The sequence below is a fragment of the Aegilops tauschii genome, chromosome 7 (genome assembly GCF_002575655.3).
Source record: "Aegilops tauschii subsp. strangulata cultivar AL8/78 chromosome 7, Aet v6.0, whole genome shotgun sequence".
Classification (NCBI taxonomy): Eukaryota; Viridiplantae; Streptophyta; class Magnoliopsida; order Poales; family Poaceae; genus Aegilops; species Aegilops tauschii.
This window is the reverse complement of record NC_053041.3, coordinates 12,568,046-12,590,346: the sequence shown is the minus strand read 5'-3', so window position 1 is coordinate 12,590,346 and position 22,301 is coordinate 12,568,046. Positions and strand designations below refer to the sequence as shown.

At 41.9% G+C, this 22,301-nt stretch overlaps 1 protein-coding gene across 3 annotated transcripts; it reads left to right on the top strand.

Annotated features, from left to right (window-relative positions):
• The first annotated feature begins 530 nt into the window (after positions 1 to 530).
• LOC109747678 (membrane protein of ER body-like protein) lies at positions 531 to 5,644 on the top strand. 3 transcript variants are annotated; one of them, XM_020306705.4, is made up of 10 exons: positions 531 to 1,183; positions 1,990 to 2,145; positions 2,353 to 2,940; positions 3,018 to 3,185; positions 3,302 to 3,460; positions 3,539 to 3,787; positions 4,071 to 4,178; positions 4,261 to 4,572; positions 4,717 to 4,778; positions 4,887 to 5,644. In XM_020306705.4, exons 1-10 carry the CDS (start codon positions 841 to 843, stop codon positions 5,361 to 5,363), a joined length of 2,622 nt encoding a protein of 873 aa, XP_020162294.1. In that variant the 5' UTR covers positions 531 to 840; the 3' UTR covers positions 5,364 to 5,644. The 3 variants fall into 3 exon arrangements, with proteins under 3 accessions (XP_020162294.1, XP_040252990.1, XP_040252991.1); XM_040397056.3 differs by having other exon boundaries at positions 648 to 1,183; positions 3,518 to 3,787; XM_040397057.3 differs by lacking the exon at positions 1,990 to 2,145 and having other exon boundaries at positions 648 to 1,183; positions 3,518 to 3,787.
• The last annotated feature ends 16,657 nt before the right edge of the window (positions 5,645 to 22,301 follow it).

Here is a 22,301-nt window from a genome sequence, read left to right as displayed (position 1 = left end):
TTTTACTAATCGACTGATCAATTTTGTGTTAAGCAGACTCGTAGAAAGAAGAGAGAGACAAAGACAGTTTTATTTATATAGTGCTCATAAGAAGGTCAATCGTGTGATGTAAGCTGAAGCATGCGTGGGCCTGTACACATGGTAATCTCAACTCATCAACCATATATATCTTCAACTGAGTTCAGACTGCATAGATGATTCAGTTCAGTTCAACTCTGCCATCTGCAACAAGCAAGGTACAGTAGATTTCTGTGTAACACATGCTTCAGGCCTTCAGCTATGTCACCTGAAATTTTAACAAGAAGAAAAAATCAAAAACAAAATCATTTTATCTCACTGACAGCATGAGAATAATTCTTTCTTTTTCAATGAGTGAGAAACAAACAAATGTGGTTGGTTGTTGCTGGTTGGCCTGATGCATTTCAGTAGTACTTGAGGTGATGCAAGAAAAGTTATACTAGCCTTATCCTGTTCTGTACCCAGCAGAGCAGGGCAGCACATGTGAAAGACGGACAGGTGGGCCATGCTGTAGGTAGGGTGCACTTGTTTCCAGGCAATCTCTATCTCACTCACTCACATGATGAACGATCTTCTCCTGCTCTCTCCCTCCTGCAAAAGTCAAGAAGCCCCATCTCTGCATTGCATTTGACAACACATTGATTTCATCAACATCAATAGATTAATCCCTTCTCTTCTTCCCCACACCACACACGGCTGCGGCTGCTAGCATGGAGATTGAGGCCACGCCTGCGCCAGCAGTATAAAATACAGAGCGGAGCAGGACCTAGACCAGAGAGATCTTTTATACAGTAGCGCAGTACTTTGTGAGGAGGGGAGAGAATGATGGAGGTGGCGGTGGAGAGCCCGCAGCCGGCGGCGTGGGACCACTTCAAGGAGGAGGTGGAGGTCATGGAGGCGGAGGGCGGCGGCACTGCCGTCGCCACCGCCACCGCCACCGCCGCCGCTGCTGCTGCAGGGGAGCTGCTGACGAGGGAGATCAAGAATAGGCTGCTGGTCCATGCCCATGAGAATGGGAACCATGGCCATGACAATGGAGGAGAAGCAGAGGAGCTTAAGGCTCATGAGGAGGAGGAGAAGAAGCAGGAAGAGGCTCCTGAAGAACCCAAGGTTGCTGAAGAGGAGCAGCAGCGTCACAAGAGTATCTTCTTCGATGCAGCCAAAGGTGACATCCCACGCCTCTGTTTCCTACCCATATGCTCCTGCATAGTATAATTATTATTTTTCCTCATGGGGAGAAGAAGAAGATTAGGAATGGGATTTAATTGGTTGGTCCAATTCCTCTTGCTTAATTAATTTCTTTGTTGATGGATGTGGAGGCTGCATTATTTTCCTGCAGGAGAGAACTCCTGCTGCAGTTATTTCAGGCTCCACCTGCTTCTTATTCCTTAATTTGTCCATTTCTGGAAAGCAATAATTCTCCAAAAAAGAATCCATATTCTCCCTCAGTTTGTCATCTTGTAAGAGCTCTAGGCAGTGTGTGGATGGTGACAAATGTGAGAAAGTTTTAATTACTCTTCTGTCTTTGCTCCCTCAGTTTTATTTACCTGGATGCAGTGATTATTGCATTCAGTATCCTGGAGATCTTATCCAGAAACCAGACGAAAAAGGACACGCGGAACGCATGCTAAAAAGGACAAAATCTCAGTGAAAGTGATATATGCCAACATCCCTCTCATCTGATCTAGGCCTCACTCAGAATCATTGGAAACGTTTTGCTGACCACTCAATTCATTGATATGCATGTAGCCTTCCATGGGAGATGCTGACGGTGACTCGGAAGCTCCCCGAGTCCGCGTAGTCTTTCTTATACAAGTTATAATTGAGATTAGACACTGTGGTCGTTCTCTTAAAATTAGTTTTCTATTGCTTCACTCAAGCCTTAGCTCTGTGGTCGTTCGATAATATAAGTAGTAAAGCTAGTTTCTTATTGCTTTACTGAAAGGTTAGCTTTCTATTGCTTTACTGAAGGGTTATGGAAGTGCCGGCACTGCGATTGGACGTACCGCCTGAGTAGTCCCTGTGGAAATGGTACCGTAGATCATCGAGGCTATCGCCACCGAATCGAACGGAATATCGAATCGTTAGTTGAGAAGAAAGGATCGTTTTACGGCTCACCGAACAAAGGTTAGTGCTGAGACCGAGCAATATGGCGATGAGGAAATTTAGGACAGCTGTGACTAACTTCAGTTTATCTAGCATACCTGCAATTCTAGCTTGGTTTCTTTGCTCTTCCTGTCATATTTTTTATAAATTTGTTGCCGTGCAAAATAAAATGTAAAGTTGCTTCACAATGTTTGGATTAGTACTGATGTTTCTCCCTTTGTTTTTCAGTTCCTGATATTATTACTGAGGTAAGTGCCAGATATCTGGTCACGGGAACGATGCGATCTGGTGCCGAAAAGCAAGACGCAAACGGAAATCCGAGTCCGAAAGGCAAAGAGCTTGAAGCACATGAAAATGGCAGTGTTCAAGAAATCAACCATGGTCCAAACAAAGGCAAGTTAGAAAATGGATCACACTCAAATGGTTCACATCAGGTCCCCAACGGTGCTGAACCTAAGGCAGAGTACCTGTTTGAAATCAACAAGACTCAAATGTACCCAACTGAAGTTGACAAGGACAAACATGTCACAGAGGCTCAGCCGAAGGTCGAAGAGTACGACCTCGAGAAGATTTTGGACCAGCAAGAAACTCATGACCTGTTCTGTCCCAACTGCAAATCATGCATAACTCGGAGGGTGATCCTGAAGAAGAGGAAAAGGACAGTAAGGCCAGCAACCCCCGATGGACCGTCAAAGAGACCGTACACTGAAGAAGTAACAGTGCCACTGCCTTCTGCTACTTTTCCTGGAAGTGATGAGCAAGAGTCACCCAACGTGTTCCGATGTTTGTCATGCTTCTCCTTCTTCATTCCAGCAGGTATCGGTAACATTTAATTAGAGGCATTTCATTTCGATCAAATGGGACTGGCTTAACATCTGTTTTCTTGTAACCAGGATGCAGTTTCAACATATTCCGTATATTTGGGAGGAGGGATGTGGACCAAGTTGGTGTTCTGCCTCCTCGGGCATCAGAGGACACGCCTCCTCGGTCTGAAAATTGCACAAGCTGGCTTCTGTCTTGTTTCCAGCCAGGAGATAGCCCAAACCAACCTCATCCTGCTGGTATGTTTGTAACCTATATATGTTCTCCTGACAAACTTCAAAAAATACATGCGTAGTTATTAATTACCCTGAAGTAGATGTTCTCTTCTTTAGCTGAACAATTCAACATATTGCAGATTCAGTGACAGTGCCCCTGTTGTCCGGTACACAGGGCTCCAACAATACAACCACAACAACTGAATCTAGCACATCATATGTTCATCATAGTCATGGCACGGTTGTAAAACCAGAGCAGTCGACAGTCGAATCATCTTCGGAGAACCAAACTGCTCCAGGTATGTAACTTATGTTCTCCTGACCAAGTTATCCGCGACTGATGTTTCTTTCATCAGCTGAACAACAGCATGTTGCAGATCCAGCGACCACGCCACTGTTGTCTGATACGGAAAGCCCCAATGATACAACCACAACAACTGAATCTAGCACATCCTATGTTCATCATAGCCATGGCATAGTTGTAAAACCAGACCACTCGATAACCGAATCATCGTCGGAAGATCAGACCACGACAACCACCACAACTACGACCACATCGGCAATAGCTACCACATCCTCTACAACCACATCAGCAGCAGCAGCCACCCACTCATCGTCTGCTGCAGGTACATCGCGCGCAACATTGTTTTTCTAATGGATTCACAGATGATTCCTTTATCGACAATAAGCTGCAACGGCTATATTTGCTTATAAACGCAGAATATGCCAAATAATGGTTAGCAGAGTTTGATCAAGCATACTAACCTTCTTTTTTTTCATGAAAGAACAATCAGGCATTAGATCAGGAAGCCTAATTTGTCCATGTTAATTGCATCATCACAATTTATTTAGGACCACTATGTCAGTGCAGTGGACTAGAGTAACAGACAATAGAAACATCGCATGCAGGAATCTTTCACTCAGACGTAATGGAAGTGATAACCGGTGACATGCCTCCCCTGAAGCCTGCCGGTGGAGTTACCATGGATGCAACTCACCACCTACTTGGCCATGAAGGTAAGCCTGGTAAAGTGAGCAGTATGCATGAACTACTGTTATTCAGAGGTGCAGCCTGATAGCAGTAGTTATGCTTGTTCAGATGTTCATGGAACTGCGCCGACAACCTTCGAGAATGGCTCATTTACGACCCATGCAAGTCACACGTCAACACTCAAGGTCGACGGCCCGAACATGACGACTATCGGGAGGGGCGATATGCAAACCTCGCCGAATGCTCAACCGGCAGATCATGTTGTGGTACCAGTCTTCGGAGATGTGAATCAGGTTGCTCCTAGACCCCAACAGAGGGATGACTGGGATATACTGAAAGCCATAGTGTATGGAGGCTTAGTGGAGTCAGTCACCAGCCTCTCCGTTGTTTCGGCAGCAGCATCAAGTGGAGCAAAAACATGTCAGTTACTTGCTTACTATCCACATATTTACCTGATGAATCTTTGCAAAAGCAAAAAAAATATTTACATGATGAATGCACTATTTTGACACTGATATTTGTATTGTTCCATGTAATGAATTTTTTTTTCTCACTTGCCTGCAGTGGACATATTCATCCTGGGCATAGCCAACCTTATCGGAGGGCTTCCTCTCATTTACCACAATGTAACAAACTTCTCTCCGACTGAGTTTTCACACTGTTTTACTGATCATTACAGAAAACTCACCCCCGAAACACCAAAAACTAACATGTCATTTCACCGTCGATGACAGATCGCCGATCTGAGAGACATCCGAGACGTGAACGACGACAATGAGCAAGTCGGCCACTACTGGCTGCAGCTCGGAAGGCGGTCTAAAGCCCAGCTCCACATGGTCCTGGCCCTGCTCTCATACATGGTGTTCGGGTTGCTTCCACCAGTCATCTACGGACTGTCGTTCCGCGAGAGCAATGACAGGGAGAACAAGATGATGGCTGTCGCCGGTGCTTCGCTTGCCTCCATCGCTCTGCTAGCGCTCGGAAAGGCGCATGTCCAGACAGCACCCAGGGCATACTTCAAGACCCTCATGTACTACCTGACGATCGCGGTGAGCTCGTCGGGGCTGTCGTACGTCGCCGGCGTGCTCATCACGCGGCTCCTGGAGCACTTTGGTGTCATCGAGCAAGGCGGTTCGGCTGCTCCAGCTCCTCCAGGGCTGTCGTTCGCTCATTCAGTGGGTGCACAGACATCTGCATGGGCCTCATTCTGAAGTTTGATGTCTGAACTCTGAAGTTCATGGGAACACTGGTGCAAAAAAAGAAGACATGTATGAGTCCAAAGAGCAAGTTCCTGAAGATATGTAGGGGTGCAGCCTGAACATCTTCTTGTTGCACACTGGCTAGATTACCTTGCGCCATATCTTCCAGTTGGGCTTCAGTTGGCACTAAAACATGAAGGCACACATTAAGATGGTAGAAACATATACAATATAATTAGAACAGATGTCTCGTTGAGCTTCATATTTATTTTCAAGAATTTAATATTCCATAATGGAAATGGACCAGACGCACACAAAAAGGAAGAAAAACACACAATAACCTGACATTCGAGCCCCTCAATCGTTGCATTGTGCAAGCACACAGCGGTTATAAATATCCAACCTAAATATTGGTAAATATACTACTGGTAGAAAAAATGACACCGCGCCTGTCCATAACAACTTACATCAAACCATATAGTAGGATGCAGACATGAAACATCACCTGGGACTAGGAGTGCCCAAAATATTGTGACTCTTATTATTAAAAAATACTAGAACCCTACATATATCAGTTATGCCACATGATGCCATAGTGCTAAATTCAAAATACAAATCTAGACACAGAAAAGACAAATCTAGCTATGAACAGTAGCTAATTCAATGTGGTTTGCAATTTTGGCCCATTAATAATATTAGTGCTGAATATATTTTTCCTCGAGATAAAGATCGAATATGGATTTCCCAAATTTATGATACAATAGGTGCATGCGACGTTGTTTCATGAATTTTTATCGTGAGTTTTAGCAATGTATAGATGAGTAAAAATTCATAGGTTGGAGTACTTCACCAGCCCATATATTGCACAACTCAGTTGACTAGTCATCACCTCTTGCCTCTTCGCCAGTCTGACGTGTTCACACACAAACATATAAGATCTTTTTTTTAACTGCAAACAGATAAGATCTTGCTTAGTCTGGCGTGTTTACACATTATTAAAATATAAGACCCTATTAGTCCAATCGGTTAACTAAATTTTAAATACCAACTAATCTCTCTCATTCTATATATATAGTACAGTATGTATCAAACCAAATTCGTTTTCATTTTATTAATGACGTTAATTGGTGTAGAATTAGCATTCACAATCAACAAGCAAATCGTTGCCAAGTCTGACAGAGAGGTACCCGATCTGATAAACAAAATTAGCATCCGAATGACCTAACTAACATGCAATTGTCTCTAGACAGCTCAAAGCAACAAGACAAACACCTGTAGTATCTAGGACGTGCAGCCCCATAGTAGCTGAATTTTAAATGATTAATTAATTAACTCCACGGCATGGCAACTATCGCTTTCTAGCAAGCAAACTGACAAATGAAAAGGAGTTTTTTTCTTCTTCAAATTATAGTCATCATCTTATTTGGAGAGAGAGATATAGATAATAAAAATGTTGTTGATTTAGCATAGCTCAACACATGTCACTTTCTCTTGCTCTTTCAGTTGTCCAGTTCCCCATATCTTTTGTTTACAAGAAAACCAAGTTGATCATTGGTGGTCAGTCTTCTTACACACAATGATAACTCACAGGCTTAGCTGTAAACCATGTGATCTTCTCTAGAAGAATTTATACCAGTGTTCAACTTCCATTTATTGAAAGAAAATAATTTTTTTATATCAATCAGCAATCGATTTTGTTACTAAGGAGACTCTTACATTGAGAGAAGACCGGGATGAGTCCATAAATCTTTCTTATGGAGTCACCTTTTACATGAAATTCAAGGAAAAATTAAGTCTGCAACTCAATAAATAAAAAGTAAGAAGAGCAACTATTAAATATCTACCACTTGACATGAGTGGTAAGGTATATCAAAAACAATGAAAAAAATATTAAATATCTGATTTTTCTTCATAACACCGAGTCACAAATAATACTGGCCAAATTACATATGTCAAACTGTTGGTGCACGACTCAAACCAACACCGACGACTTCATGCGGTGATCATATTCAACATTATCTATACCACAAACAACTACATCCAACCAGGTGGTTTTATCATTAACTCATGTTTTGCATTCCACTATAGGCAGAAGGCCATCAAATAACGAACCATCAGCGTACTTCACATCAATCACACGGACAGCGCTTCGGTGCCTTAAGGCACCTGCCTTTGTGTGCACGACATGTGGGCCCAACCAAGGGCAAATCTACTGGGGGGGGGGGGCTTTAACAGGCTGAAGCGCCCTCTAGCACTGAAAACTTTTTACTACTAGTATCAAGGCCCAACTTAGCCACCTGCCAGCTCAACCCAACGCAGTTTGCATGATACAGACTTGCATAGACTTTGAGCCCACCCTTCATTTTCTGTCTAGATTCACCACTGGGCCCACACTAGTAGAAAACGGGGCAAAGGTCACAGGGCAGTTTTCACATTAGCCCCGGTTCAGTCATGAACCGGGACTAATGTGAGCATTGGACCTGGTTCGTGAGCCCAGGGGGCTGTCCGGGGCCTCGTGGGCATTGGTCCCGGTTCGTATGGACCCTTTGGTCCCGGTTGGTGGTACAAACCGGGACCAATGGGCCACGCTCCTGGCCCACCACCCTTTAGCCCCGGTTCATACCACAAACCGGGACTAAAGGGCGCGGCCAGTGTTTAGTCCCACCTCGCCAACCGAAGGGGGCTCACACCAGTTTATAAGCCCGTCCCTCTCTGCCTTTTAAAGTGAAAATAGATGCCCTTATACAGGGAATTTGACCTAAATTCATAGTAAATTTCATAGAAATTTATTATGAATTTAGGTTGAATTTTCTCTATAAGCGCATCTATTTTCTTTTTTTATATTTATAAAATAAATAAACCTTAATAAAACTAAATAAAACTAAATAAACCTTAATAAAATAAAATAAATTAAACTATAGTAACTACAATAAATAAACCTTAATAAATTAAGTAAAAATAGCAGCAATAAAATAAATAAAAATAGCAGCAGTAAAATAAATAAAAATAAAATGCGTCTGGAAGAGATTGTCCGTTTTGTACACGAAGTGCATCCAGTTTATGCCGTAACCCTCTCAACTTTCTTGCACATGCTATGTGGATGAAATGATGATATCATGCCAACTTTCAACCTTTTCAGAGTTCATTTGAAATGCTTTTCAATTTTAGGGTCTTATAGCTCAAAATAATTAGTAAATGCATGAAAAATAACAAATGAAGTCAGAAAGGATTGAAAAATGATGATGTGGCTTTGAATGGTGCATTTTGAACACACAAAAAGTCAGGAGTTCGAAATCCCTTTGTAACAGACGAGTTTCCGGATGAAATCATGATACTTTGAAAGAGATTGTCCGTTTTGTAACATGCCATTGGTGGCACGAACCGGGACCAATTCCACCCTTTGGTCCCTGTTGGTGCCACGAACCGGTACTAATGAGGCTGTGGCCCCACGAGCACCTTTAGTACCTGTTCGTGGCACGAAACGGTACTAGAGTTTCTTACTAGCTAAGCAGTTTTTTAGTCCCACCTCGCTAGCTGAGAGGCACTAGGAGCGGTTTATAAGCCCTGAGTGCAGAGACGATGAAGAAGAGGCGCAATGCTCACGTTGCTTAGCTTCAAGCCTTGAGGAATAAGGTAGACTGCATCGAGCTATGTGCAGTGCAGTCTACACTATTCCGAAAGGCTTGAAGCAAATCAACGCGCATTGCGCCTCTTTTTTATTTTCAATCATTAAAAGCAAAAAGAATTTTCATAAAGAACTTTTTTGATAGAAACTTTAATAGCAGAAAGAATTATCATAAAGTAAAATAAATAAGTAATTAGAAACAAAATAAAATAAAATAAATAAGTTTTTTGTTGTAAGTAGAAATAAAACAAAATAAATATAGCAAAAAAGAAAATAAAAAAACTAAATACAGCGAAAAGAATTTTCATAAAGAACTAATGGCATTACTAGAAAGTTTATATGTTTTCTAAAACTAATGGCACTAACAGACAGTTTATAATTTTGCTGACCTAAAAGCAAAAAGAATTAAAAAATAAAGAAAAAAACAAAAGAAAATAAATAATGCAAAAAATATAAAAAACTGCCACCTATTGGGCCACCACGGCCTGAATACGACTAGAAACCCAACCTGGGCCAGGATCCAGGCCCGCAGAAGGCCCAATAGGCCCACAGACAGCACAGTGTAACATTAGGCCCGTAAGCCTGCATTTGAGAGGAGCTCGAGAGGGCAGCCGCAGTGGGGCTTATAAACCACTCCGAGCCCCTCTCAACTAGCGAGGTGGGACTAAACTTTTGGCCGCGGGCAGCGCAAGGCCCTTGGTCCGGGTTGGTGGCACCAACCGGGACCAATGCCCCCCCTTTAGTCCCAGTTGGTGCCACCAACCAGGACCAAAGGCCTATGCTTCCCGCCCTTTGCGCTGGTGAAAAGAGGCCTTTAGTCCCGGTTGGTGGCACCAACCGGGACCAAAGGGTGGGTATTGGTTCCGGTTGGAGCCACCAACCGGGACCAAAGCCTTTGCTATATAAGTAACACTTTGGAAATTTGCTGATTTCCATCGCCAGTGTCCCCCCGCCCGACGACGCCGCGAGCTCGATCTACGCCGCCAGGCTGCCCCGTCGTCGTCGCCGTCGCACGTGCCCCCGAGCCCACGCCATCGCCCGTCGCCGTCGTCCTCCGCCCCCCGCCGCCGTCGCCGTCGGCATCCGCCGCGCGCCCCCGAGCCGTCGCCCCGTACATCACCGTCGCCGCCCTCCGCCCCCGGCCCGCCGCGGTCGCCGTCGCCCTCCGCCACCCACGCCGTCGCCCTCCGCCACCCTGTGAGCGCCGCCCCGATCCCCTCCTCCTCCCTGTAATATGGATGTGTAGTTAGATTTGTAATTAGATTGTTGTAATTAGATTTGTATGTGTGTAGTATTAATTTGGATGTAATTAGATTTGTGTGTGTAGTATTAATTTGGATGTGTAGTTAGATTTAGTTGTTGTAATTAGATTTGTATGTGTAGTATTAATTTGGATGTGTAGTTAGATTTGTAATTTAGTTGTATTAATTTGGATGTGTAGTTAATTAGATAATTTAGTTGTTGTAATTTAGATGTATTAATTTAGATGTGTAGTTTAGATTTTTTTGGTGATATTATTATTGAATATGCAAATGTTTGTATGTTCATATGCAAAGAATATATCAATTTTTTCATAGAATTTTTATGATTTTTTCTGTTGTAATTTTGTTCATAGAATTTTCATGATTTTTTTTGTTCATAGAAATTGTGTATGATCAAAGTCATTTATGTATGTTCATATTTAGAAGAAAAAGAAGGAGAGAAAAAAGGAAAATAAGAAGGAGAAGAAGAAGAGAAGAAGAGAAGAAGAGGAGAGGAAGTAGAGGAGAAATAAATAAGAAGATGAAAAAGAAGAAAAAAAAGAGTAGAAGAAGAAGGAATAGAGGAGAAGAAGAAAAAATAGAATAATATATTATTCTATTCCTTCTTCTTCTCCTCTTTTTTTCTTTTTTTTTCTTCGATCTCCTCCTCTATTCCTTTCTTCTTCTCCTCTTTTTTTTGCGTCTTCTTCCTCTTCTTATTTTTTATCGGGTATGTCGTTGTCGATATATGTACCCCCCTCCCCGATAACTTTTAGTAAGTACTACCTAGAAAGTGTTTAATAGAATTAGTTAGAAAAATAATAGAACTAGTTAAACTAGCTAGTTTATTTTTAGTAAGTACTACTTTATTCTATTTATAGTAAGGAAATTAATAGAACTAGTTTGTTTTTTTAGGTAAAGCAATTATTCCCGCATCGATGTCGACGATGCCTATCCCGCATCCTCGTCGTCGACTCGGCGGAGGAGGCCGGCTTGATCAGAGGGGCCATGTCCGGGACTGGGCTCCGCCGGGCTGGTTTTGGGAGGTGCTACCTTCCGGTGGGCGTAGGTTGGTGAGGAACCAGCCCGTCGTTGACCCGATCCTTGTTTGGTGGCGCTCGCGTGGGCCAGTGACGGTGCCGAGGCTTCCGGACACCGCGGAGGAGGTACGTCACCGTGTCAGCGAGGAGGACCAGCATGTCCGTCGCTACATGGTTGCATTGGAGGGCAGGTTCGACAGTACCTGGCAGGTTCTTCAGGGATCTCACTGGAGCTATGATCCTGTGATGGTTCCGTCCCTTTGGGTGTCCACCGCCCGCGCCGATGTCCGTCGGGCGCTACTGTTCTAGCTGTACTAGCGATGCTATATGTATGATAGTATTCGAGGTGTATTAGTGATAATATTCGGCGATGTACGGACGCATGGAGATGATGTAGTTTTGCTTATAATTGAATGCATCCTAATTTGAATACTACTTTATTTTGTGATTTGATTTTGCTTATTGAATGCTCAAAGTGGAAAACTACTCCGATCCTACTTTGAATGCTAAAATTGGAGAGCACTATGATTAGTTGATAGCTTATAGAGTTTTTGTTTTCGCAGAAATCTAGGAGCCCCCCCCCCCCCTCCCGGCCCCTCCATCATCCCCGCCGTCGTCCCCGTCACCGCCCCCTCCGACATCGAGGTGAGACCAGCCAAATCCTCTTTTAGAAAGATAATTAAACGATATTTCGGGTTGACTGTAAGTCTGTCGAGTCTCCACCATATATGAGAGGACGAAGAATCCCGACTGTGTTGTCGTGGGGGTAGCTTCTCCTTCGTTCCCGTGTGCTAGACAATTTGGTGTAATGCACTCGAGAACGAAAGGAGGAGCTACCATCACCGACGGTCGCAAATGTCAGAGAGGAATCAGTGAGGGAGAGTTCCACCATATATATATGAGAGGACGAAGAATCCCGACTGTTGTCGTGGGGGTCGCTTCTCCTTTGTTCCCGTGTGCTAGCTAGAAATTTTGGTGTAATGCACACGGGGACAAAGGGAGGAGCGACCATCACCAACGGTCGAATGTATACACCACGTGAGCTGAGAGTTTTCAAGAAAAGACTCGACAAACCGATAGTCAACCCGTGATGAATAATAATGATCTAACTTAGGTTTTTTAGTACATATATTTAATTGTAGATGTTTAATATTTGAATTATATATGAAATAGGAAATGTCGTACTCGGACGACGAAAGTCTCCCGGGGGAGTGTGACTGGTGCCACGACGACCGAGGTCAGTGCGACAGGCCTCACCTAGACGAAGATCGGCGCTTCAGTATTAAGCTGGAGGAGACGTTCGATGTTGAAACGGTACGCAACGACGACAAGTGTTATTTTTTCGTAATTAAGCACGACTTTAACTATTTCAACGTGTACTTTTCATCTTTTACAATTCGGCTAGCTTATCCCATGCCATGCAAGATGCTACGTCTTGGAGAGGATGGGTTTTGAAGACCATGAAAGTATGGAAACAAAGAAAATTCACCTAAGGACCCATCATGATATAGATTTTGAAGTAAAGTTGTATAATTCTGAGAGCGTAACCCATTTTGGTTGCAAAAATTGGGAAGCATTTTGCAAGATGTATGGTTTTGATGAGGGTATGCTTGTCACCATGGATCTTGGTGATCCTGACATCGAGCAAGACAATATGGACATTTGGGTCCTTGTTGATACGCCTCCAATTCTACCGCTATGTGAGTTTCTCAAACATAGTTATTAGCTAATTTATATTGTTCATTTCAAAATAGTTGACAGCTTATTTTCATTGACAGCTTATTTTGATTGTTCAAACAATGTGCGGAACATGGTAGACAGAACCTACTACACCGATGGCTCTGAGTTAACTTATAAGGAGAAAACTCATCTGGTCGGATTTTGTACTGATATTGAGAATTACAATATCTACAATCAAACTCCTCATCATTATGGTCCTCCATACGTGCCACTAGTGCACGTGGTGAATTACGGTAACTACTATGGAGATACCCTGGTAAGATTTCTTACTATTACGACATCCGTGCATATTTTGCATAGTTCTAAAACTAGTGCATTATCATTGCTAACTATGAAGTTATTACTATGTTTTTCAACAGATAATCCCAGAGGATTGTGTGCCTCATTTGATGTATCAGAATGGTAGGCTTGATGTTTTGAATATACAACCAGGTCATCCTACGAATCTCAACTGTCCATACCGGATTTCTAAAAGAAGTGGAGACATGCAAATCAAAGAATGGAAAAAATGTATGGACAGTCGCAAGGAGCTTCTTGGAAGCAAAAGGAAGCGAGGCGCAAGAATTGGAGACAGGATGATCTCCATTCTCCATAATGGAGAGTCAGGGTCTATATTGTTTTATGCTATTTTACCTTAAAGAGGGTATTTCGGTCCTACCTAATACTGATGATCATGTGCTAAGAACAATTAAGTAGGGTTGGTTCGATGACTGTGAGGACGATGATCGTATGACTTGTTAGTAATAACGAGTAGAAGTTGTATGATGATGATTAGTAGGACTTGTTATTATATATGATGATGCATGATGCGTGCATGAAGAGTTATTATATATCAGCGGGTGAAATAAACATGGATTGGATTGAAGTGAAGGCAACATGCATGTGGTGCGTGTCGAAAGTAGTACAATCCAAACTTGATCAAGTCCGGATTAGTATTACTTTCGACATGCACCACATGTTGCCTTCACTTCAATCTAAGCCATGTTTAGGCATAGCAGTACGTAGCGTTGGTAAACCAAGCACGGAGATATAAGAGAGGACACTTCTCTCTAATAGCTACCTAATAACAACCTAAATTAACCCCCCAAAACCCCCAAACCCCCCCCCCTTTCAAAAAAAAAACAAAAACCTCAGCTCCTGCCAGGTGCTGACGCGTGGATGCCTATTGGTCCCAGTTGGTGGCACCAACCGGGACCAAAGGCCCTCCTGCCTGGGCTCCCCACACCGGCCACGTGGACGGCCTTTAGTCCCGGTTCGTGTAAGAACCGGGACTAAAGGGCTAGGGCATTAGTAACGACCCTTTAGTCCCGATTCCTGAACCGGGACTAAAGGCCCTTATGAACCGGGGTAAAAGCCCCTTTTCCTACTAGTGCCAACAGATGGCTGGCCCACATGTCATAGACCCAAAGGCAGGTGCCTTTACAGCACGGAAGCTGCGTCCCAATCACACACCATGCTACTTGCCATGATCACATTAAAGTTAAGAAGTTTAAATATGAACATACTTCTCATCTGGACCATGTTAGTTCAGACCTCGGATGAAGAGTCATGCAAGAATAATTTGAAAATTCATAAGAGGTCTTGCAATATCATACACGATTGGTTAGAGGGAGCAGCAAGAAATAGATTGAGACCAGTTATGCACAGTTCATGTGCGTTTTAATTGGACTATAATGTAGATTTGTATCTTTCAAGTAAACGTATTCCATCCCCTGAAGATTATAGTCACATGTTTAATTAAGGACCTGAACTGTTCTAGAAAAACAGAGAAAATAAAGCGTGTGACGCGGTTCGACCCAAAAGAAAAAGCAAAGACAGACTAGGGTGCTAAATGGCCAATCCTTAGACTAAATCACCACTCATGAGGGGTAAACATCTAGAATTGACCACATATAAAACCGATGCATACATAAATGTAGAGCACCTGTAATAAATAAGAAGTGTTTTTTTGTCAAACCGACACCATTCTTAAATAGCCAAAGAGGCCAACATAAGGCCACTGTCCCACCAAAATATAGGAAGTATGTTTTTTATCAATAGCATGCAACTAGTTGACAAACATATCACGCACACTGCGGTTATTATATCCAACCTAAATATTGGTAAATATATTAGTGGTAGAAAAATGACACCACTCCTGTCCACAACAACTTACATCAAACCACATAGTAGGATGCAAACATGAAACATCACCTGGGAGTGCCCAAAATATTGTGATTTATAAAAAATACTAGCATAAACACTACATATATCAGTTATGCCACAAGATGCCATAGTGCTAAATTCAAATCTAGACACAGAAAAGAGAAATCTAGCTATGAACAGTAGCTAATTCACCAGCCCATATATTGCACAACTCAGTTGTCTAGTCATCACCTCTTGCCTCTTCGCCAGTTGACGTGTTTACACACAAACATATAAGATCTTGCTTAGTCTGGCGTGTATACACATTAAAATATAACACCCTAATGGTCCAATCCGTTAACTGTATTTTAAATACCAACTAATCTCTCTCATTCTATATAGTACAGTATGTATCAAACCAAATTCGTTTTCATTTTATTAATGACGTTAATTGGTGTAGAATTAGCATTCACAATCAACAACCAAATCATTGACAAGTCTGACAGAGAGGTACCCGATCTCATAAACAACATTAGCATCCGGTTGATCTAACATGCAATTGTGTGTGAATAGCTAAAAGCAACACGACAAACACATGTAGTATCTTGGACGTGCAACCGCGGAGTAGATGAATTTTAAATGGTTAATTAAATTTTTTTTTGCGAAAAAACCTCCAATCTATTCATCTTCAATCATGGCAGTACAACGAACACCAGAAATAAAAATTACATCCAGATGAAAACCAAGTATCGTTTTCTAGCAAGCAAACCGACAAATGAAAAGGAGTTTCTTTTTTTCTTCAAATTATAATAATCATCTTATTTGGAGAGATATATAGATAATAAAATTGTTGGTGATTTAGCATGGCTCAGCACATCTCACTTTCTCTTACTCTTTCAGCTGTCCAGCTCGTCATATCTTTAGTTTACAAGAAAACCAAGTTGATCATTGGTGATCAGTCTTCTTACACGCGATGACAACTCACAGGCTTAGCAGTAAACCATGTAAAATCTTCACTAGAAGAATTTATACCAATGTTCAGCTTCCATTTATTTAAAGAAAATAATGTTTTATATGAACCAGCAATCGATTTTGTTTCTAAGGAGACTCTTAATTACGTTGAGAAAAGACCGAGACGAGTCCATATATACGTGTCACGCCAATCTTGTGATGAAAACTGTAGCAAGTAAGGTCTTGTTCACATGATAGTCTTTCAACTCATCAACCATATGTACTCACTTGAGTTACGGTTCATACCTGGAGACAGTGAGGACCATATAGAGTCAAGCACGTGCTCCCACTATGTCACCTGAATTTCAAAAGAAGGAAAAGAAAAGCACAAACGTGCGATCTCACTGACATCATAAAAGAGTTATTTAAGGACTAATTGACAAAGCAATAAATTAATAATGGTTGGTGGTTGCTGGTTGGCTCTTCATTGAGCACTGCTACACACACGATAAATTCATGCACGATCGGCGCACGACAACACATCTGCATCCTTGGGTTGCCTCGTTTCGTAAATCTATGTGGCCCAAATCATGTCGTGTGTGGATCGTGCATGCACGGATCGTGTGCACAGCACTTCCGCTCTTCATTCAGTTCAGTTCATCTAATCGTGTTATCATGTCCCGTACTTAAAAGCAGCAGGAGGAGGGCAGCACATGTGGTAGATCGGACAGGTGGGCCAGGCTGTGCATGTAGGGTGCCCATCATGTACTTGCTTCCGGGCAACAGCAATCTCTGCCTCACATGGTACACGATCTTCTCCTCTCTCATCATCCAAAGTCAAGCCGCGATTCGTTTCTACTTTGACAGCGGCCATTTAATTAATATTGGATTGAGCTTTGGGCTGTTTGCGTGTTTCGCTGGGGAATAAACAGTGGCAAACGCTGTTTTTTTTTGGGGAAGCAAATGCTATTGGGGTTGTGCCCACATTAATTAATTGGTTGATTAATTATCATACTCACCAGTAATATTGATTAACTAATTATTACACTTGGTCAGTCAAGCGTGTTCACACGGACACCGAACACATCAACACATAATTATTACTCCCACCGTCTAGGTGAATAAGTCATCTTAGATTGTGCACCGTGACCAAGAAGGAGGGAAAAACGAGATAACGTCATGTTTATTTGCTAATTAATAGCATTACATGCAATGAACTAACCACTGCATGTCGTGTTTGGTAGTCTCGAGTCACTGAAAACATGCACGCCCCACATCTCTTATTGGTTGATATGTCAAGAAACAAGAAACGAGGTGAGAGTTAATGCACCGCGCCTAAGTGTTTTAGGATTATTTGGTTTTCGTAAGGTGACTTGTACACCTAGACAGAGGGAGTATGAAGGTGGGATTGCTGGTAAACACACATATTTAATATGCGTTTGGGTGGACCGCCGGGCTACCTCGTCTCCCGTGGCCTTAGGGCCATGAAGGCCCAGTGAATCCTGATCCTTGCCGGCGGAAGGACTCCGTTTTTAGGATTTTCTTAGTTTTGGAAGGTTTTATGTCCTGCTCAGGAAGACGAGGCGGCGGTGGCTACATTAAGACGGTATACGATTCTTCACGCCTAGCCCTGTCCCAATGGTACTTCTAACGATGTCGGAGAGCGTGTGGAGGTTTGTCTCCAACGGATCTTACGGTATTCGGTCGGTGTTTTACTTCGATGGACCCGCTTGGATCCGATCTTCGTTCGTCTATGTTTATGTGTCTATAGATTGGATCCGTTCGATCTATGCTTCTCTTCATCGAAAACGGTTGTTGTTATGGACTTATGGTGTGCTGGTCGTCTAGGGGCTTAGCACAACAACTTCCTGACTGTCTACCACAACAAGGTTGGCCCGGCTACATTGATGGAGGGGCGATGACGGCAGCACGCCTTTGGCTCGCTCCAGTGCTTGTAGTCGTCCCTAGGTTATATACATATCTAGATATTTTTTTTTAGTTTTGACTTTTTTTAGTACTTTAACGTTGATGAATAGATCAGAAATTTTTCCAGTAAAATAAAAGGCGCACCTAGGTGGAATAAATGTGTTATTTACCCGCTAATGTGGCTAACTTAGCACATTTACTTGTGGGATAGGGAATATCAATACTTTAGTTTTTTGAATCCCTCTTTCACTAACATCTATCTCAACGAGAGGCTACAAAAGTTATTTTTTATAAGAAAATCGTTTGATTGATTAATTCTTCAAATGAGCATTTGATGTTCGCTCCATCGTATGAGCGAACTCTCATGCACGATTGACTGAGGGATCTGTGTAGAGGAGAGGGAAACTGGCAAGCAACTCGACAGACGGAAACAAGCCACCTTGTGGGTTCGCTAAAACTAGTGCTCATGGGGTGTAAAAAAAATGTGTTGGCACCTATACTCTGTTCGCTCTGCGATGGCAGCAGTGCATGTTTGTATGAGGAGGTTGATCACAAAGCAAGCGAAAGACGGGCCATGAGAACAATGTGGCCAGGGAAGGCCGTTCGCTCACTAACGGTATAAGGGCGAGTGGTCACACGTTACCCGTTCCATGAAGAAATGACACAGTTTCCAAGATGTGACCATCCTTTTTTTGTCCGCAAACATGTTTAAAAAAGTACTCCAGAACAATTTCATTTTCATGTAACAAAACATCACACATTTTACAATGCATCTAGTAATAATAAGATGTTGGTGGTTCTTTCTTTACCCAGGGACAAACGAAGAAATAAGAAATATTTAGTTACCGAAATTGTAAAAGGATTTATTACATTTTGAGCTGGCCGTAGTGCCAACATAATTTAACCATCATTTTGTATGCCATTTTAAATCCACTCCAAAACAATTTGATCTTCGTTTTGATGACGATGTTAATCTAGAGTAGAACATTTGTGATTAGCGGCTAGACCGTTGACAAGATCTTAGAGGATTATCAAACACGCATGCATGCATGCATATCTTAGTAATGTGTTTGATTAATTAATCAACTCCATGACATGGCAACCATCCCTTTCTGCCAGCTAATTAGTTGACGAGGAAGTCTTTACCCAAAAAATAATAATAATAATAACAATAATAATAATAATAATAACAATAATAATAATAATAATAATAATAATAATAATAATAATAATTCTCTTCAGTTTGATTACGCATGTCTCATCAAAAGTCACTTTCTCCCACTCTTTCAGCTATCCAGATCTTCCTCCTACCACTAATCTTCCCACTTTCTTTACGAGAAAAACGAGGATCTTCCTACACGACGACAACTCATGGGTTTAGTTCTACAGCACATCTCCATGCTAACAGCCAGGTTTAAGAACAATATATAAAAAATGTGCAAGTGTTGTTTATTTATTTATTTTCAAATTCAATTTTTATGAATGTGTAGCATCTTATTTAAACAGACACAGCAAGAGAAGACCGAGGCCATTAAGAATACATAGTCAGCCATATGTACCTGTTCTTCCAATATTCTGAAGCTGTGGCCAGCACGGGCCTACATTTGTTCAGATGACAATGTCAAAATTTTCTCAACCATATCTTCAGCTTTGTTCAGACTATGAGACAACGAGGAACATACATACACGCGTAGTTTAAGAATAAATGCATTTTTTAAACAGGACTCCAATCTATTATGAAAGTAGCTCACCAGAAGTACAAAGTACTCCAAACATAACAAAAATCACATCAAAGTCCCTGGGCCATCGAACTACCATTGTTGCCGTCAGAACAAGCCACCAACATGTTGTTGTCACCGCTCCCATACGTACTGGAGCCGGCCTGACCTCGTCGATGACAGTTGAGAGGTCTTCTTGCACATGGTGTAAGGACCAGTGCCATGGATCAGTCTTCTTACACACGATGACAGCTCACAGGCTTATCTACAAACCATGTGATCTTCTCTAGAAGAATTTATACCAATGTTCAACTTCCATTTATTTAAAGAAAATGATCTTTTTATATGAATCAGCAATCGATTTTGTTTCTAAGGAGACTCTTAATTACGTTGAGAAAAGACCGAGACGAGTCCATATATACGTAGTGTCACGCCAATCTTGTGATGAAAACTGTAGCAAGTAGGGTCTTGTTCACATGATGGTCTTTCAACTCATCAACCATATGTACTCACTTGAGTTACAGTTCATACCTGGAGACGGAGACAGCGAGGACCATATAGAGGATGATACAGTACAGTACTCCAGTTCAGCCCTACTCTACTATATATTTGCAAGAAGCAAAGTGCGTTTGATTTCCAGTCAAGCACGTGCTCCCACTATGTCACCTGAATTTCAAAAGAAGAAAAAGAGAATAGGAAAAGAAATAAGCATGCGATCTCACCGTCAGAGCTGTGTCATCTCACTGACATCATAAAAGAGTGATTTCTTTTAAGGACTAATTGACAAAGCAATAAATTAATAATGGTTGGTGGTTGCTGGTTGGCTCTTCATGCAGTTCAGTTCATCTAATCGTGCTATCATGTCCCTCCCGTACTTATAAAAGCAGGAGAAGGAGGGTAGCACATGTGATAGATCGGACAGGTGGGCCAGGCTGTGTATCTAGGGTGGCCATCATGTACTTGCTTCCGGGCAACAGCAATATCTGGCCTCACATGATACACGATCTTCTCCTCTCTCGTCATCCAAAGTCAAGCCGAAATATATTCCTACTTTGACAGCAGCCATTTGGTTAATGTTGGATTGAGCTTTGGGTTGTTTGCGTGTTTCGTTGGGGAATAAATAGTGGCAAATGCTGTTGGGGTTGTGCCCACATTAATTAATTGGTTGATTAATTATCATACTCACCAGTAATATTGATTAATTAGTTATTACACTTGGTCAGGCAAGCGTGTTCACACGAACACCACACACATAATAAAGGCCCCGTTTGGTTCATAAGTCATAGGACTTTTTCTAGTCCCAACTAAAAAGTCTCTAGTCCCTAAAAAGTTCCTCCCTGTTTGTTTTCAAGGACTAAAAAGTCTCTAGTCCCTCCCTAGAGGTTATTAAATGACCATGTTATCCCTAATATACAGAAAAATAATAACCAAACAACACCATGGGGCTGCGGGGCAATGGGTGCAGGGTGGGGCATTGTTGGAAAATTCCGAAAAAGACTCTCCTTGAGAGTCTTCTTCATTTAATCCCAAAAAGCAACTTTTAGTCCCTAGTAGTCCCTCCTGTTTGGTTAAAAAGTCTCTAAGAGGGACTTTTTCTAGTCCCTACACCAAAAAGTCCCTGGAAACAAACACCCCCAAAATCTCTTTGGTTTGATCACCCATGTCTCATCAAAAGTCACTTTCTCTCACTCTTCAGCTATCCAGCTCCTATCCTAAAAAAAAAGCTATCCAGCTCCTCCTCCTACTACTAATCTTCCTACACGACGACAACTCACGGGTTTAGTGATTCAAAAAAAAAACTCACGGGTTTAGTTGTACCGCACATCCCCATTCTAACAGACAGGTTTAAGAAAAATATATAAAAAATTGTGCAAGTGTTGTTTATTTAGTTTTTCTTTCAAATTCATATATTTTTACGAATGCGTAGCATATTATTATTTAAACAGACTCAGGAAGAGAAGGCCGAGGCCATTCGGAATATATATTCAGCCATATGTATGTATTCCTCCAATATTCTGAAGCTGTGGCCAGCATGGGCCTACATTTGTTCAGATGACAATGTCAAAAATTTCTCAACCATATCTTCAGCTATGTTCAGACTACGAGACAGCGAGGAACATAGGCACGCGTAGTTTGAGAAAGAAAGAAAATATATAAAAAGTAGAAATGTATATTTTTCCTCTTTTTGTGAGAAAATATGTACTTTTTAATCACGACGCTAATCATAAAAGTACACTAGAAATACAAAGCACCCCAGACATAATAAAAGTAATATCGAGGTCCCTAGACCATTGAGCGACCACTGCCGCTGCCAGTACAAGCCGCCAAAGCGCCGCATTTATTTAAAGCTGAAAGCATATCAGATCAGCGTGAAAAAGAACAAAAATGGCACGTCGCTTGATTCACCAAGATTTTTATTTCTTATGCGGATAATAATGGTATGTTAGAATTCAAACATTGCTCAGTTCACTGAACTTTTCGGAGATTGCATGCAATTACTAATTCATGATCTGGCATATACAAAATGAAAACTTCATTCTTGATTCTATGAGGATTTTTATGAAAGCGTTTCATTTGCTTGTCTT